The 17,817-nt window shown below is 43.7% G+C and overlaps 1 protein-coding gene across 1 annotated transcript; it reads right to left on the minus strand.

Annotated features, from left to right (window-relative positions):
* Nucleotides 1-9,319: 9,319 nt before the first annotated feature.
* On the minus strand, nt 9,320-17,472 carry CHCT1 (CHD1 helical C-terminal domain containing 1). Its single transcript, XM_027781324.2, has 5 exons — nt 17,395-17,472; nt 16,492-16,620; nt 14,990-15,177; nt 14,372-14,471; nt 9,320-9,454 (listed from the first exon to the last, which is right to left on the minus strand). The coding sequence occupies exons 1-5, from the start codon at nt 17,470-17,472 to the stop codon at nt 9,320-9,322; spliced, it is 630 nt and encodes a 209-aa protein (XP_027637125.2).
* Between the last annotated feature and the right edge of the window lie 345 nt (nt 17,473-17,817).

Here is a 17,817-nt window from a genome sequence, read left to right on the forward strand (position 1 = left end):
TAATATTTCTGCCCCTGCATTCACTTTTACAGTAGAATTATTTCATTTAGATGTATGATCAGTGCAAAATTATATTCATGTAATAGATACAAAACTAGGAAGTGAACGTTCTTTAGCAGTTGCGATGGCATGTCTTTACCTAGTAAGCTTATACAAATATTAATGTCGATGCCACAAGCAAAAACTAGAAATGCTTGACTATTTGCTGCAGCCATTTTTTTTATTGTTTTGTTTTTCCTTTTTGAATGGGCTTACTCTAATAATAGAGGCAGTAACTTGTTTATACCAGTTAATAGTTTTGTATTGCAATCCAGTTCAATTTTATGTTTCTGGAGAACACAATTTATTGTACAGTTTGCAGGGGTCAGCGGAAAATGCCAAAAAGCACAACAGGTCTTTTTTTTTTTTTTTTTTTTTTTTTTTTTGTGATGCTTCATTTCTACATTAAACAATAGTACAACCAGAAACTGATTCCTTTATATTAATTTAAAAAGCAGAAGTCAGCTGTAAAGATCCTTTAACAATGCCTATCTCACTAGCTTGTCTTAATTTTTCTTCTGTTGGGGGGGCTGCTTTGTCGTGTGGTTTTTTGGTTTGGGTGTTGGTTTTGGTTTTGTTTGTTTTTTTTTAATGTTGAGGTGATACTCATTTGAAAGTCTGTGTAACATAGCAAGCTAGAAACAACGCAGTGCTGTTACCTCAGTTCTTGTTATAGCAGCACAGACAGTGCTCCTGTAGTTAGGATTCTGTCACTTGGGGGTTTTCTCCCTTTTCCCCCCCTATTTTCAGGGGTTTGTAACTCGGCCATGGAGGGTCGGTGCGAGCTGAGGCTCAGCAAGCACGGCTCCTGCAGGACTTGACTGGATGGTTTGTTTGGGGTCTGGTTTTTGATTTGTTCATTAGGTTTGGGGTAGGGAGAGCTGCTTGATGGTCTTCAAGGAGTGCAAGGAAGAAATTGAAATTTCAGACACGACTTCGAGCTTAATGGCTCCGAAGAACTGAAATTTTACAGGCCAATAGTTCATATACTGGTGCCTTCAAGTACATTTTTTGGGGAAAGGCTGGATAATACCACTCTAAAACGCAGTTATGTAATTAGTGGATGCAGATTTAATGATTGCATACTTGGATTATCTTCACTGACGTGAAAAGAAGTATTTGCATAGAAAAAACCCTGTGGTATTAAGACTTTGACTGCAGTATATTCTCAACGGCTGTTCGATGAAAATCCAACTTAAAATTGTGCATGGATTTAAATCTAATTTATTTGTAGCAATTTTTGTTTATGACTGCTTTAGGTACTATGAACAAATTCAGCTAACTGCAAGGCAAAACATTTTTATCCCTGAATGCCCATACAGCAGGGCGCTGGTGAATTACTAACGATTTCTTTTCTGAAGTCCTGTTAAAACTATTTAACATTTAATGGAGTATATAATACTAGTGTCAGAATTTAGGCAGGGAAGGAGTGTTTAAAATTGTCCTAAACAAGTCGTGTCATTTCTGTACTGCAGAAGTGTTTAAAAGCTTCAGGCTGGGTACATGGGTTTACACTTAACATTACCTGGAGACCGTTTATTTGCTCAGGGTTTCCAGTCTTGGGTCTCCGTTTCTAACTTTTGCCTAGGGAATCTCAAAGATCTCAAGGTTTTGTTTGGGATGAGGAGCATTATTTTGACTGATGCCAGTGAAAGTGGTCTGCACCAACCACTGCTGTTATTTCAGTTCTAGTTTGTGTACGTGTTTCGTGGTTTGCCTTCAAGTTCAAGCAATCAGATGAGCTTCCAACATGGGGCATGTTAGGGAGGTGTTGCGCTTCTATCTGATAACCAAGTGTGTTCATTCATTTGTTTAATCGGTAGCTTTATTGTCAGATCTTGCTGGGTGGATGTGCTCTTTCTTTCTTTCGTAAAGCTACTTCACCGGCTTGTTCTATACTGTGGTGCATTGGCTTGTCTGGAAGGAATTAAGGTTCTAAAAGTCATCCGGAATTCTCTTTGATAGTGAACTTTGGCCAAGAAACGTGACTTGGCCGAGAGGAGTTGCAGTGATCCTTGGAGGATTACGGCGTGCTTTTCATGTGACTGAATTAAACCCTGACTTGACTCTTGGGTTGAACTTCTCATTGTAGCATCTCTGCAATTCCAGTCATGCCAAGGCACATAAATTGTGGAAAAAGGTAGCTGGGGCTGATGGCTGAAGTTAAAGCAGAGAAAGTTTGCAGAACAGCTTTGCAGCTGCCTACAAAATGCTCTGTTGCCTGCTCTGCATGCTGTAGCTTGAAACCTTCACCTAATGCTATCCTTGCTGCAAATGTAATAATTACTCTTCATGTAATAATATAAAACTTGCCTTTCTGGTTTTTTTGTTCTCTATCTCCTAAATCTTCTCAGAAAGTGTCTGTGTTGGCACCTGGAGACTGTTTGAAATGCAGCAGTATTAGTTGCTGATTACCGTTACTGTCCCTGCTGTTACAGGTTGTTGCTCGATATTTTTGAGAAAGTAGGAGCCCGGCTGGATGACTTCAGGGGAAGGTAAATGACATGTCCCTCCGTGCCGATGTGGCTGGAGTAGCTCTTCTAGTATTACTTCAGTATTTCATGACTTCTGCACCGGGCAGAGCTAGAGGAGTGGAGGTGTGATCCCCTGCGTTGTCCATACTGTGCAGTTTTCCAGTGTGGCACTTACCGACGTGAACCCGCACCTCCCTCGCTCCCCTTGGAGGCAGAACTGGGAATCCCCCCCCACCCCCAGAGCAGGTGCACACCTGAACATAAGTACTGGGATGGGGGCCACATGTAGCCTTGCACGCTGGGAGAGTTCGTGCCCCCTGTGACTCAAGTAGCCAACTATGAAACACTATATAAAGTTAATTAATTAATGGTATTTTATAGACGCACACTGCACCTACTGTTAGCTGGGCAGGTGCTGTGTTTGGTGCTGGCATTAAGCAGGGAGTCCTGTGAGTGGAAGCCCAGTGAAAGGCATCTTCCGAGGTTTTTCTTGAAGGTAAGTAATCACATCAGAGTAACTGGATGCAAGTGGGCAGGACAGGTGTCACCTTAAGGTAAACTATTTTAACTCCTCGTTTAAATTAAACCCTTAATATTTTATTTTCAGCACAATGTTGTCCGAGTCGGTAACTTGAGTGTCCTCTTTGACGCAAACACTGCAGCTGGTAAAGGGAGGGAGGAAGGTGGCGTCAGGATTTCTGCACCGTTCTTAGGGCTGGGGCTGTTCTGGGTGACTTGTTATGGAAGGGGAAAAGCACACAAAGATTTCAAGAGCTAACAAAAGGGGAAGTTGCAGAAAGATACTTGGAAATAAATCTATCCCTCAGCTACTTGAAGTAAAACAGCTAGTGACTATTTGGCCCCAAACAGTTGTTTGATTGCCTTTATAGCAAGGTTTTAATTCCAACCAGTAAGTGTCTGCCTGTCCTAGTGTCTGACTATCCCCGTCTTCATATGCACTCTGTATCGATACCTATACCTATTGTTTAAGATATTTTTTTCCTTTTTTTGCACACAGTTCTTGTTTAATTTTGAAGGGGTTTTGTTGTTGATTTCTAACTTATTAGGACAATGATGTTCTTTTGTATCTTTAAAAATGAAGTTTTTCTTTACACGTGCTGCAGTCAGAAATTTGCTAAAGGTGCCATTGCGCTGCTTCTCATGGTACAAAAAATGCACATCTAACTTGATTTCCTTTTTATAGTCCTACGTATTGGTAGAGTACAAAAAGGAAAATGCATTGTGCCTAAAACATGATTGAAGCTATTGACAAAAACTTTACTTGATTTACATGGATCAGATCTGACTTCGCAGGCTAGCAGCAAACAGCGTGGTGGAGATGTTGCTGTTACCAGTCTTTAAACGGAGATCCTTCCCTCCGCTGCCTGTGCGGAAACCTTATTTTATCTAAAGGTCATAGTTTCCCTTTTTTTTCCTTATGTTTTATAAAAAGAAAATTAATGGCCAAATGTTAGTTGTAAATCCAGCTCTTTGTTGTGGGTGTTTCCGTGTTTGACACAACTGGCCTGTTGCACGTTGTGTTTCTTGGCCTTGCGAGGATTTCTGTGAGAAGCAGGGAAGAAATTTCCTTTATCTAGAAATAAACTAAACTACATATAGAAAATTGGCGGCGCTGGTGTAATGCTTTTGTCCCTAAATCTCAGGAATGTTTTAGGCAGTGAAACAGGTTTCCCTTCAGTGATATAAAGGTGCGTGCTCTAGGGTCTTGTTTAACAATATTTCATTGCAATCCTAGGTATCTATAGCATGAGTGGCCTTAGTGAGTTTGTTGAAGTGCACATTTTTTTTTTAAAAAAAAAGTAAATTTTAAGATGAAAAAGATATATACTATATAAATATATAGAGATATTTAGAAACTTGGTTTGTGGTGCACAAGTTCAGTGTTGGATCGCTAAATAATTGTCGCAGGTACCATATGTGTAACTTTTTTCTTTTATGTATATTCCTTTATGGGAAGCGATATTGCCATGGTAACTACAACTTTACAATTTCTTTACTACTTAATGATGTGAATGAACTCTACATTTTATTGAATATTACCAGGTTCAGTACTATTTTTATACTTTATTGAACTACAGGGGATTTTAATTTAATAGCATTTTAAAAAAATGTTGCTTGAACTGTATAACTGTATAAATTGAACTACTTATACAAAATCCACCTCTAAACCAGAATCTCTACCTGTAGTGCCACGCTCATTAATACAAAAGTATCTTGATCATTACTAGACTTTGAAGACCACCCTACTTGTCGTGTCAAGACTAACGTTTCGTATCCTACTTCTCAGACTGCAGTGCCCAACATTATTTGTAACCATCAAACCATACTATGTTTGTAACCAGCATTGTGATATTCTGTAATTGTATTGCTAAAATGAAATATTGACCTAATAAATATAGTGTTCCCGCATTTTGAAGTATCTGCATTGAATTGAGTTAAAACTTTGCTCTCAACAAATTACCTGCCCTCTGGCTCCCCACTGCCCCCCCCTTGCCCCCCACCTTATTGTAACGTGTATAAAAGCGGGTGTTTGGCTGTATCTACTTGTTAACAGTATGTTAGAGCAAGGCTAGAGGTTGAGACGATCTGAACGGAGCTTCTGGGGCTTGCAGCGGGTCTGGTCTGTGTTCATCACTTCCTCTGAGCTATTTTGCCCACATTACCTTAATTCTGACGTGTGTCCAGGCTGGCTCCTGGTAGGGGAGAACGGCACACCTTGGGGTGGATTAGTCCCCTGTGCTGTCAGCTTGCACCTCTTCACTACTCGCTGCAGCGTGCCCCCCGGAGTGTGAGGGCAGTCTGCAGTGCTGTCGGTTTAATTAATAAACCGTAAGGAGAGCAGGTCGTGCAGTCAGTCTGCAAGTGTTTGGTTTATCCAGTTAACCTCAATAAATATTGGTTGGACAACTTCTGATGCCATTACTGCCATTATTGCTGGAGGAAGCTGTACCTGGCTAACTAATTTTCCTTGGGCAAGATGATTTGGTTTCCATAAATGGCTGGTCATACAGCTTTGGGGGTGTTTTCATTTTGGCTGGCCCCTTCATCTTGTGTTTAATACTCTATTGAGTTGTGAATGTGGTTGCTTTATCACCTAGGATCTTCTGGTACTGCAGCAGTTAAATTAAAAAGCAGAAGCACTTAATGAAACTGGGCTGTGGGTTTTGATGGCTTTAGGCTTTTTTATGCTATTTATTTAAATGAGACTCTTTAGATGATGCACTCCCAACATAGATGAAGTGGTATTTATAGTTCAGGAATTCCAGCTGCACCATGTCAGTGTGGTAGTGTCTGTGTGCGAGAATACCTTTGGCTGTTGGTAGTTGACTGTAATAAGGTTGTTTTTAAAAGCAAAACCAGAACCAGCTCTGCACACACCCAGGAGGAAAGAATGTTCTGCCCTGGCTGAGGGAGGAAGTTGTGCTCGGCAGCGTTGTGAACCCACCACCAGTTTTAAGATGAAGTGTCTTGAGCTGCAAGGAGGAGGTGGTTCTGGCTGTTCCGTGGACCAGACCCAGTTCCCAGGCGTGTACTCTCATAAGAGCATTTGCATGGGGAGGGGTGCCAGGGCTCGCTTTGTTTCTGGTTTTTTCCCCCTCTTCACTTGTTGGCAATTTGGTTGTTTATCTGGAAATTTCCCTACAAGCTCAGTGCTGGTGAAGAGCCGTGTGGCTGCCTCCAGTCTCCAGCTACAAGTGCTTGGGAGGGGACTGTAGCCCAGCCACGCCGCAAGGCCTCGGGAGAAGGAACAGGCGGGTGTCTGTGCCCTGTGCTCGGGAGCAGACGGGTCCGGTCTAGTTCCCTCTGGTCTATAGAGTAGGTCCTCAGTGAGACTTGTGGGGGGTGGGGTGGGGGGTGGTGGCTCTTGTGTCTTGTGATGTCCAGATCCAGGGAAACCTCTCCCAAGCCTCCACGTTTCTCTGGGATGGGGCAGTCTGAGACCATTTCCAGGAGAGTGTGACATGATGAAGTTGTTTCTGGTTCTTAACGGCACTTCTGAAGACTCTTACCTTTGATACACTGTATGTGCCCGTTGCTTCACCTTCATCTGTGCACTTGCTGTAATCCTTAATACTTGGATGCTCTTGTGGGTACAAAGTGAAAATTTTAATACCAGCGTTTATGGGCAAATTGGAAATGGTGGTTGTGAGCTGCTGCAGCAACTGACTGAGCCTCTTGGGTACCTGCGAAGCGTAAACCACAGGAGGGTGGGAGCCCTCATTAGTTGGCAGATGCGGATCCTTCCCTGCGTGTTGGTCTTCCCCTGCCCTAAAGTAGCCACGGGAACACAAAGTGTCTCATACAAGTCAGCAGTCACAGCGCAAGAGTCTCGTGTGGCTGCCTGAGCCCAGGATGGGTTGGAAATCAGCATTTCTAAGAGGAGCTTTTATATTTTTTTTAAACCATCAGGTTCTGAGTCATTTGAGTGTGTCAGGCAGAGGTCTTTCCTCATTTCACAGGTCTGCAATTTCAATTTTGAAAGGCAAAAGTGCCTTCAAACGCTCATCCAGCTGCTAGGGAAGCAAATGCAATTCAAAGGCACTGCACCCTGAGGAACCCGGGTAAGTTCTCTGCGCCAGGTCCACCTCTTGTAAAATGAGGATGACTCCAGGGGTGGTGAGGCTGAAATCCTCAGGGCTGTGGCAGTGCCCTTTGTGGTCCTGCCCAATACATTGTATCCATGCAAATGTAAATGGATGAAAGATGTAAGTCCCCGGACATCTGCATGTTCGGGCAACTTTCTCAATTCTTGCCCTTTTCCCGAGGGAAACGTTGACATTTGGGGAGCGCTGAAGCCAAACTGCCAAGCACAAACCAGCAACAGAGGAGGCTCAGTAAAAAGTCTGTTCCTTTCAGCTGGTATGAAGGAAGAATTAACAGCAGCAACCCAAAAACTGTTCTTGCCCAGGTAAAGGTAACCAGGTGTTGAAAACAGAGGTATGAGGCTGTACTGCTGATTTATGGGGAGCTGGCAAATCGAGCTGGGTAAAAGCTGCTTCCCAGTAATTACTTTCTTCCCCTGGTTAGTCTGAGCAAAGTCCAAAACCCTGACATCAGCAAGGATCATCGCAGTCTTCCTCATGCTCGCAAAATGTAACCACGATTCCCATAAAACTGGCCTGAGGCAAGCTGCTGGGGGGAGGCTGGTTTGTTTGTGGGTGGTTTAGGTTGTTTTGTTGTTGTTTGTTTTTTTTAAGCATTAAGAGAAATGGTGCCTTGGACTTCCTGAAGCATGGGGAGCTCTTTGTGGCTGGTGGAATGTCTAGTGTGTCTCTGGCAGGGACGGCTCCTGTCCTAGGATGTCTTGTCCTGGGGTGACCAGCTGCCATGAGACATCACTGCTGTGGGGCTGTGGGGGCAGCACAGGTTCTGCTTATTCCTGACATCTTCTGTTTCCCACTGAACAGTGTTTCTGTTTCCTATGGCACAAAACATGTGCTTTACTGTCCTGAACTTAACTGCCAACAGCAGCTTCTGCTTGCATCTCTTCAGGCTGTGGTTTGCAAGGGGGAAATGGTAATGTCTTGTGCCTTTTTTTTTTTTTTCTTTGGTTCTACACTACGCATGGACACTTTACAAAATACATGAAAATCTTCGTTTCCTTAAGAGCCAAAGCCAAGGTTGTGCAACACTTCCATGAATTCCCTCATGCTCCATTTAAATGGAAAAGAGCAAACAGCCCGAGATAGGAAATGTGCGTTGAGGGCTACAAGCCTTGCAGCTGAGCAAGTCTGCTTTGGTAGCACCGCTGCCCGTCGGCTTCCGAAATTAAACAGCAGGAAAAAGCAATCCTTGTAATACTGCATAAGTGGTACTGATGCATCCTGTAGTTTACACCAAACATTTTCTCCTTGTATGTTCAGAGCAGGGACCTTTGGAGGTGAAATCTTTTCTCTTTGCCCAATGTCATCTGGTCGGGAAATTGTGAGGTTATTTCTGGCAGAGCTCAATTTTCCTTGAGAGCTTTCCTGTCACTTCTAAGTCACCTCAGGTCCTACTGGAAAAATTGTAAAATAATCCAAGTCAAGCAGGCTTTAATCTTGCTCAGTTCTGTCTTACATAAGTGTGACATTTTGAGGGCATACAGTATTTTTCTGATGCAGCTACATGTGCTACTAATTTGCTTTATAGAATATGTGCTATGGAGAAAGTTTAAAAACCTTAAGCTGAAAGAAATATTCTGTTATTCTAAGAAAATTCCTCATATTCTGCTACTGAACCAGGTCTGCACCACCCAAGTATCCGCTCTTACGCACAATGAAACCCAACGTGAGAAGCCAAATCTGCTGCCCAGTGAAGGCAGCACATGGCATCCTCCTTCACAACCTCTCCCAAACAGTTTTCTGTGTACACTTGGCAGTGGTGCCTTCATGGGCAGCGCAGCCAGGGACGTTAGTCTCTTGCCAAGGTCTGTGGATGTGATCCAAGATACCATTTAAAAAGGAAATCTGTTGTCTTGATTCTAAAAATGGACTGTGTTATCTGCCCTTCCAAAGGGATCTAGGGGGGATTTGTCTTGCTTGGGTTCAGATCTGAAGATAATACCTAAGCCCCCTACCCACCATCTGATTTTTAGCACGTAGGAAGGAAGGATGGATGGATCTTTGGGTTGGTTGGTTTGTTTTTTACTGGTTAAACTAAAAGATTCTTATGCCAAGTTATTGCTGTTTCTGTTGTTTTCTTAAAACCTGGATTCCACTGTAAATCAAATCTAGCCAAACCTGAAGCCCAAACCAGCCAGCTTTGTTACTGTTTTCTGCTCTCACTACTCCTGTCCTGAAGCATCAGCTCTTGGATGAGTCTCTTCCTGCAGCAGCAGTTGAACGGGGCTGCAGCTGTCTCGACCTGGATGAATGGATGGCAGCTGCTACATCTCCCAAGAACACTGATGTATGTGCAGGCTCGTGGTCATTATTTGCCTAGAACAGTTAGAAATGGCAAGTTTATGTGTAAAAGTTATGCAACTTCTTTTTTTTTTTTTACCAGAATGTTTTCCGTATGCTGGTCTCTTCCCTTTTTCTTTCATTCTCTCCTCCCTGGTCAGTACAACTGCAACATGCGGAGGGTTTGTGTTTATATTTTTAATAAATGCAGTAAATGCAGATTCTGCTCTGGTCAGAAGAGGCCTTCTGCCATAGTAAGGAAAGGAGCAGTTGCCTGATTCCTTAGGAACGCTGTTCTTCCCCTACGAGTTTATATAAAAAGAACAAAGTAGTAAAGGTAGGTCTGATACTTACACATCGGCAATCAGGTCTCAATGCTGGTGCACAGCTGCTAGGAAGCTCTAGGATAATAATAAATAAGATCACGTGGTTTAAAATAGGATCATTTTCATTTTGTTTAGGTCAAAGCTTGTTGCTATGATGCTGCATGTATTTCAGTATTTTTTTGTTTCAGGAAACCATGGAGACTGTCTTTATTCCCTGCTTTTTTGTTCAGGTGATGATACTGCATGACATTATTTCTGTCTTTCCATTGACTCTGGAGTCATCTGGGAACCTTAAAAACAAAAAAAAACCCACAAAGTAAACAGAAGGCATAACTCCTCTGGGAAGCTGTATCTCCTACAGGAGCTGATACTGGTGTGCGCAAGCTGTCCTCTATGAACTTTACTGGGTGGATCCTGAATATGGTTCAATCCCACCAATAGCTTGTCACCAGAAATCTATAGTAACACCATGGCTTGCCACCCAGGCTCTCAAGCAACCAGCAATCCCAAATCCTTGCTATGTTTGTTATGTTTCAATTGCACTGATTTTTGGTATTTCATGCCCTTTGTGTCTCTGGTGCATTTATCTACCTAAGAATTGGTTGGGTTGTATTTTCCCTGTTCTTACTGGGAAGCAGACGAGCGGAGGAGGATTGCCTGGAGCCGTGCAGCCGGCAGGTTAGTGTGGGACTCCTACTCAGCCTCCCAGATCTCGCTGTCTAGCTAGCTCTTGTTTTTTGACTTTTAGTTTATCAATTTGGATTTGAAGTGCTCCCTCAGAGCTGTGACATACCAGATTGGACTTTTTTAGAGGTAAATAGAAAGACTGGGGAGAAAATGAGATAAAAAGCAAGTTGGTTATGAGTACATGAGAACTCCCACAGGACATGTGATTGCATTTTAGCAGCTTGAAAATAGGCTTACGTGGGACAAATCCTCCTTCTGCATGCAGACTGTGGCACCTGTTTGTGGCAAAACTGATCTTGTCAGCAATTGCTTTTAATGTCCCTTTCTCATTCCTCCGTTGGGGTTTGTGTATGCCGAAGTTCTGGCTGGATTAAACAGGCTGCCGGTAGCTCTGCTTAGCAAACATGCCTGCTACAGGTTGGTCTGCATTTTTGCTCCACAAAACAAGTGTGTGTGGCTGTGCTAGGGAGGGCCCAAAGGCAAACCACAGCTATGTTTTGAGCATCCAGATTGCTGTGTAAAGACACACTAATTAATGCCAACTGATGTGGGCTAACAAAGGGATGTCGTCTTCCTTATTACTGCCTAATGCTATAGTAGCTTCTTTTGCTGCTGTTTTCCCTACTCCCATGTCTCTTACCTGAGACAGCAGTTCAACCTGCCCAGCTCCTCTAGCTCCACCACTGATCATGTCTTCACCTGCTGATCCTCCTGCAAAAAGGCCATGTGTAGATGGCTCTACTTGAGCAGGAAAATGTTTTTCCTGCTTGGTGCCAGTATGACGCTGACCATGTGAGTGCCTCTCATCTGTTGTTCTTCCCACTGGGCGGTGACTTTGCAGGTGTGTTGGTGGTGACTGTCTCTTTGACCTAGGTGTTCCTGCATGGCTCTTGTATCTCTGCTGAGGCCCCCAGCTGATGTAAAGCTGCTTTTTTTTTTTTTTTTCTTTTCTTTAAGTTCTTGAACTGAATCTTGGTTTTCAGAAGGGCAGCATATAAAAAAAACAAAAACAAAAACAAAAACACTTTTAAAGATATTTATATGAGCAAACACTATACGTTGACTCGTGCTTGGGCAATAACTCTTGCTTAACCATGGTCCTGTTGGGTGGCAGCAGCAGTGAGCTGAGCAATGACTGTACTGTCTGCCTGAATCCTCACCCTGCAAAGCATTTGTTCCTTGCAGTTGAGATCGGAGGCTAATCCCACCCAGCAGCGAGTCCTGCTGGCCTCTACAAAGCTGTGTTTTCTGTGTTCTCTCTCTTCCCCTGCACCGATGCCCAGCTCAGCTATTTCTGCAGCCTGACTCACCCAGCCCAGTCTACCCCAGCACCTAAAATACGTGTTTTAAAGCAAGAACCCTACTGAGCATGCTAGCGAGAGAAATGTCATTTCTCAGGCATTTTAGGGAGACAGGTAGCAGCTGACAGTGCCATTTGGTGGCTCAGGCATATGTAAGGGGACACGGGTGCTGCTCAGCCCCACGCCCCGGGGTGCGGGGGGGTGCTGTGGACTGGTGTGCGCTGCCGCTGGATGTCACTGTGGCTGTATGGGACTCTGCGCTGGGAGGATGGCTACGGGTGACGATGGGTCCTTGCGTGGAGCATTCGAAGGGTGGTAGGATGGTACCACGGAGCTGGATGGAGCCGGCACCTATGCTGTGCATGCTTCTATGCAATTCTGGAGAAAAACAATTTTCATGTTGCCACTGGTTATGCAGTTTGGCTTTTTTTTAAAAAACAAAACCAAAACCCACCACACCTCTTTCCCAGAGCCTCAGAGAGCTGAGAAGATTTATTTCTTTACTCTTCTCAGGCTGATTTCTACAGCTTTCAGTAGTGTACAGGAGCCAGAAGATTGTGAAGGGAAATGATGCTCTGTTCTAGCTCTAAGCTAAGAAATGAGTCTGGTCTGGTATTTTCACTAAGTCTAAAACCAAGGTTGGGACCAGTGTTTAAATTCAGATGGGGGGGGGGGGGGGGTGTTGTTTTTTGTTTTTTTTTTTAAAAAAGGCCTAAAAGCCCAAATGTGAGGGAGAGAGAAGTTAGATCCCTAATTTTAAGATGACTGATGAGCAAGGCTAGTGGATGGCTGCTCATTAGCCTCTCTCCTTTAACAAAACTCACAAAATTATCAAATTATCATGGTGACAACCTCCATCACTTACTAATTAAATATTGAATCTGTAATTTTATGCTCACTCATCTAAATAACAAGGCATTTGCAAATAATCTATTTCTGTTGCACTGAGCGTGCCGGTCCCCCCTGGATCCACAGCCTGTTGTTTGTGCTCTAGCAGGGAGCCGACTGCTGTTCCCTTCCCACAAAGGGCAAAGATGCTTATTTTTCTCCCACTTGTCTTGCATAACAAAAGGCATTTGTCAACAGTTACATAACAGCAGAATTTGTTGCTTCTTCTATCAGCTTTTTTGGAGGCAGCCTTGTCCCCAGCGCTGTGCAGCCCTAGCTGGCAGGCTCTTGCTGGCTGCAGGTTGGTGCACACTCCTCAGCACACGCCGGTGCATCCCAATAGCGCACGACGCAGTGTGACTAATGCTTGTCACCCACTGATTGGTTTTTGGCTTTTTGTTTTATTATTTATTTCCCCCTCCCTCTCCTTGGAAAGGAAGATGTTGAATTGTCTGGTTTGGTTGTGATTTTTATTTAGGGGAGCAAAAGGATGGAAAGGTGGCTGGGTGAGGGGTGTGGTATTTGCTTTTTAATACTTGTTTGGAGGTAGCAATGGGGAGCTGCCCTCAGCCACATGCCCTGCAGGAGGAGCAGAGCTTGTCCTTAGCTGAGGTCATGTCCTGGGCTCCGTGAGCCTCTGAGAAGGGCTGTGCTGGAAATGGAGCTCAATTTCCCTCTCTGCAGTGCTCACAAATTTAAGGGAGCAGGAACGCCTGTTGCCTCCTGGCGCTGCCAGTTGCTTTTTTAACGTCTCCCAATTAATCACGGGCGTCTCACACTAGCAACAGGAATTTGTGTGGGGGTTCTTTTTCCTTTACAATAGGTTTGATTTCCTTATTGTTGGAATATCTCTTTAGAGCCTTAAAAATAAATCGATGGTTTTGTTTCCCCATAAACTAAAAGCAGAAACTGCACGGCTGGCTTTCCCCTTTCTCTCTAACTGGAGTAGAGAGCTGTTTACCTGCAGCCTCAAACTTATTTATGGCTTTATCACTGCCAGCTATTAAATGACCACAGCTCCCTTTTTGACATGAAGCAAGCAGTGTCCCAGTAACCCGACAAGGTCTAGCCTGCTGCTGTTTTCTAATTTACTCCAAACAATTTCCTAGCTGATTTTTTTTTTTTAAATTGTAGATCTGTTTTAATTATTTTTTAATAAACTTCTTAAAGTATGTGTTTCTTGTGGACCTTTGAACTTCCTGGTGTACTCAGCCTTTGCTCAGGAGATATGTTTATGGTTGCTATAAGTGTGCTTAAATGGGTTAACCCTTCAGAGTCGGTGTTCTTGGGAAACAGTTCGTTACTATTTACTGCCTTTGTATAGCTGGTGCCCAGGTACAGAACTCTGTTTTGGCAAACACAGCCTTTACCTAAACTAGGTGCTTGTTTCAGAGTTTAACTCCTATATCATCAGATAAAACTATGGATCAGATTTGGTCTGTAAAGCGTGACTGGAAACATGAGATCAGCAAACAGCTCCAAAAATTGTAAATCACGGTGCTGGGGACACCAGCTCAGCTTCCCAGAGCTAGCCAGGGAAAGCTATGGGTGGCTGCCATAGCTCAGTGCCCATGTTATAGTAAGAACTGCCAACATTTGCAGGATTTGTGTCCCTTAGGTAAACAGACTTCTTGGTAATAGGCTTCTCCTTTGACATGGATCGATCAATGTAAGCTGCATGGTATAGTTATCCCCTTAAAGTTACTACAGCAGAAACACCTTATGGGGTATTAACTTTCCTGTTTGCTTACCAGAAACTTACCCATTTGGTTGTTTTTGATGTACTTATATAGGTTCTGCAGTTGCTTTCCATCCATCTCTGAGAAAAGGGAGACAAATTGCCACAACATCCTTGGGAAAAGAAAGAGATAGATTGTACATGTAAATACAAACTTCAACTTCTTCATTTTGCTCCCTAGTTCTGGCTTGGTGAGTGTAACCACTGACATACATTTTGCACAGCTTTTTTTTTTTTTTTTTTTCTTTCTTTCTTTTTTTTCCTCCCCAAAGCTCATAAACTTTGAAAGAACTGCTCTTCCCTAAGCACGGGAAGGGTTATTTTTTAACTCAGGTGGCTACTTAGGAGCCTCTTTACTTGCAAAGGGATGTTGCTGATGGGCAGCACATTGAAATTGGCCTTGTGCTGGGCAGGACTAGGTGCCACATGGCCTCTGCTAAAATTACCTGCAAGATCTGTGAGTATTTGGCAGTTAGAGCAAGCTATGCAAGTCTCCTGTAGATACCCAACCTGATTTCCAGTGCCTGGAAATGCAGGGCCAAAGTATGTGTCTAAATGCCTGCTGGGAGCAGCAGGGGCAGGAGCCTGTCATGCTGGGAGCACCACCAGTGCAGTACTACCGGTGCCGGGCAAGATGAGACCCTTCTGCCAGTGCTTGACTTGCGAGGCTCTGCAGTACTGTTGGAGAAACAGATCCATGCGGTCCCCGATTATGGTCAAACTTTTCTTCGTGTACTTCTTTTTTTTTTCTGTGGGGAGGTGCTGTGGTAAATGCAGTTTCCTAAGCGACTTCTTAAAGGGTCTGAAAAGGTCCTTGCACTGTAAAGAAAAAGGGTTAGCATAGGTGTTCAGCATTTTAAATCCAGGTCTTGAGCATTCCTTTTCACTAAATAAACCAATTAAATCGCTGGCTGGGAAGCCCTGAAGGAGTGTTATGTTTTGGTGTCTCCTGTGTCGACAGTGGGGAAGCTGACACGGGTGTTCAGCAGGACCTCTGTTAGGCCCTCCCATCACTGCAGGAGTCGCTTCTGCATGTCCCAGGGTTGCTGACACCCTGGGCAAAGTGTGCTGAAGGTGATATGAAAAGGAAATTGAGGGATTTCCAAGACTGGGAATTCCTTTTTAATGTTGTAGGCTGAGAGGTATAAATTTCAGGCTACAAAACAGCTGCTGTTCTGCAGGGAGGGGGAAAAGGAAACTGTTTTACTGCTTTTCTCACGCTGCCTCTTTCTGTGGCCAAACCTTGGATGTGTTGCAAGCATCTGCATGCATGTGATGTAGGAGCAAACACTGTGTCTGGGTGCCTTGGTTTTTAGTGGTTCTTTTTTTTCTTTTTTCCCTTTTTTTTTCTTTTTTCCCTTTTTTTTTCTTTTTTCCCTTTTTTTTCTTTTTTCCCTTTTTTTTTCTTTTTTCCCTTTTTTCTTTTTTCCCTTTTTTTTTCTTTTTTCCCTTTTTTTTCTTTTTTCCCTTTTTTTTTCTTTTTTCCCTTTTTTCTTTTTTCCCTTTTTTTCTTTTTTCCCTTTTTTTTTATTTTTTCCCTTTTTTTTTTCTTTTTTCCCTTTTTTCTTTTTTTTGTGTGTGTGTTTTGGGTTTGGTTTTGGGTTGGGTTTTTTTTGGTCTGCTACATGCACTGGGCCTTGACTGGGGCTCTGCATGTTTATGTCATGATGCACCAGGGACAGGAAAGTCATATCCCACCGTGGGGGTGGATGGTATCAGGTGGAGCTCTGTGCCTGCAGTACAAGTGATGCAGAGGAACCAAACCACCATAGCCAGGGAGCATGTGGCATCATGTGAAATGATAATGTAGCAGTACTTGTTCTGAAAAACTGAACTATGTATGTGAAATGTGATTATGTTGTTTTTGTTTGTTTGGGTTGGGTTTTTTTTTTGTGGTTTTGTCTGGTGGCGTCTTTTTTCTTTTCTTTTAAACTAAAGGTATGATGGTCCTGATGACTGGAAAATAGTGATGAGGCAAAAACTTTCAGACATGGAAGAAGGCTACAGGATGAAGTGCCTTGTCCTGCTTTTTTGCTCCCTCTGCTAAATCCTGGGTTTTATTTGCTCCCTTTGTCTTGAGAAACTGGGATGCCACCGACGACTTCTATTGCTAAATTCTATTCAGTATCTCACAATTTTGAAGGTGTCCTGATCAAGACCGTCTGCGCAGCAGATGAGCAGGGTCTTGCATGGTGGAGCACTCTCGCTGCCTGTTACAAAGGCTGCCTCCTTCGTCATGCCAGCCAAATCCTTCTCTGTGGTCTACAAATTGCCAAAGCCACAGGTTAGTCTTTCAGTTCGTGCAGATCTTGCATCCTCTCTTTAAGAGACTGCTATGGACAAATCCTGTCCTAAGGCTCAGGAGTGTTTCCCTTCCTGCTAAATCATTTCACATTGGGTTTTCAGAGGTGCTCAATGAAACTAGGTATTAAATTGTCATTAAAAGTCCATAAGAACTAGGTGCCTATTTGAAAGTCCTTTTTGGAGATCCTGCCTCCAATAAATTACAAGGTAAACAATGACCACTCATTCCTAATAGCATTATTCAAATATGGGCTGGCAGTTACTTGTTCAGTGGAAATAAGTGGTTACAATGGGTTCATTGTAACGCCATACTGCTCCATACACAGCTTCTATTGATGGCAAAGGTACCATGGCTGACCTGCTGCAAAGCCACACTGGAAACAAAATAAAACGTTCAGCTATTGAACTTGCACCTCACTGTCTGGGGAGAGGGATATTTTCTCTTGCAAAGGGCAGTGGCTGTTTTCCCTGTGTCAACGTTTGTGTAGGTAACTCCTCCACTCATCTTCTGGAAAGCAACACTTATATAACTGACTTAAACACAAGCTTATGTTGCCTTTTAAAATATGCTGAAGTGTGTAGGAAGAGAAGTCCTTTCCTCTCTGACATGTTCTGCTCCCTTGAGAAGATTACTTCTCTGCAAATTTGATCCCAAACCACATTTCAGAGGCGAAACTGAAGCTGGATTCTGCTTTGTTCTTGCTATGTGCCAACCTCTCTCCCTGTGCTCACCTGGCCAGCAGTGCCATCCCTGCTGTTGTCCTTTGCCCTGGCTCCATCCACTTCATCCTTAAAGCCTGCCTCCTCCATGGGACACAGACGCCCTGTCCCCTGCCCGGGGCCCCACTCACACCAGGCTGGAAGGGAAAACTGCCACAGAGCTGTGTCTGGACCGAAACATTTTGCGGTGACCAAGGAGACTGGGGTGCCCAGACACCGGTTCAGAGCTCCGCAACCATGGAGACAGCTGGGGCCCTCCAGCCCCACAACACTGTGGCCCTCTGGAGTAGAGTGTCACCTCTCCCCATCAGTTTTGCCATTGATTTGTGGTCCTAAAGATATAAGCAGAAACCCCTGGATTTTCCCCTTGCTGGTAGTCGTCAGGATGTTCAATGCTACTAGTGGCTTCTGTGGACAATGGGAGGGAAAAGTCCC

The sequence above is a fragment of the Falco peregrinus genome, chromosome 2 (genome assembly GCF_023634155.1).
Source record: "Falco peregrinus isolate bFalPer1 chromosome 2, bFalPer1.pri, whole genome shotgun sequence".
Lineage (NCBI taxonomy): Eukaryota > Metazoa > Chordata > Aves > Falconiformes > Falconidae > Falco > Falco peregrinus.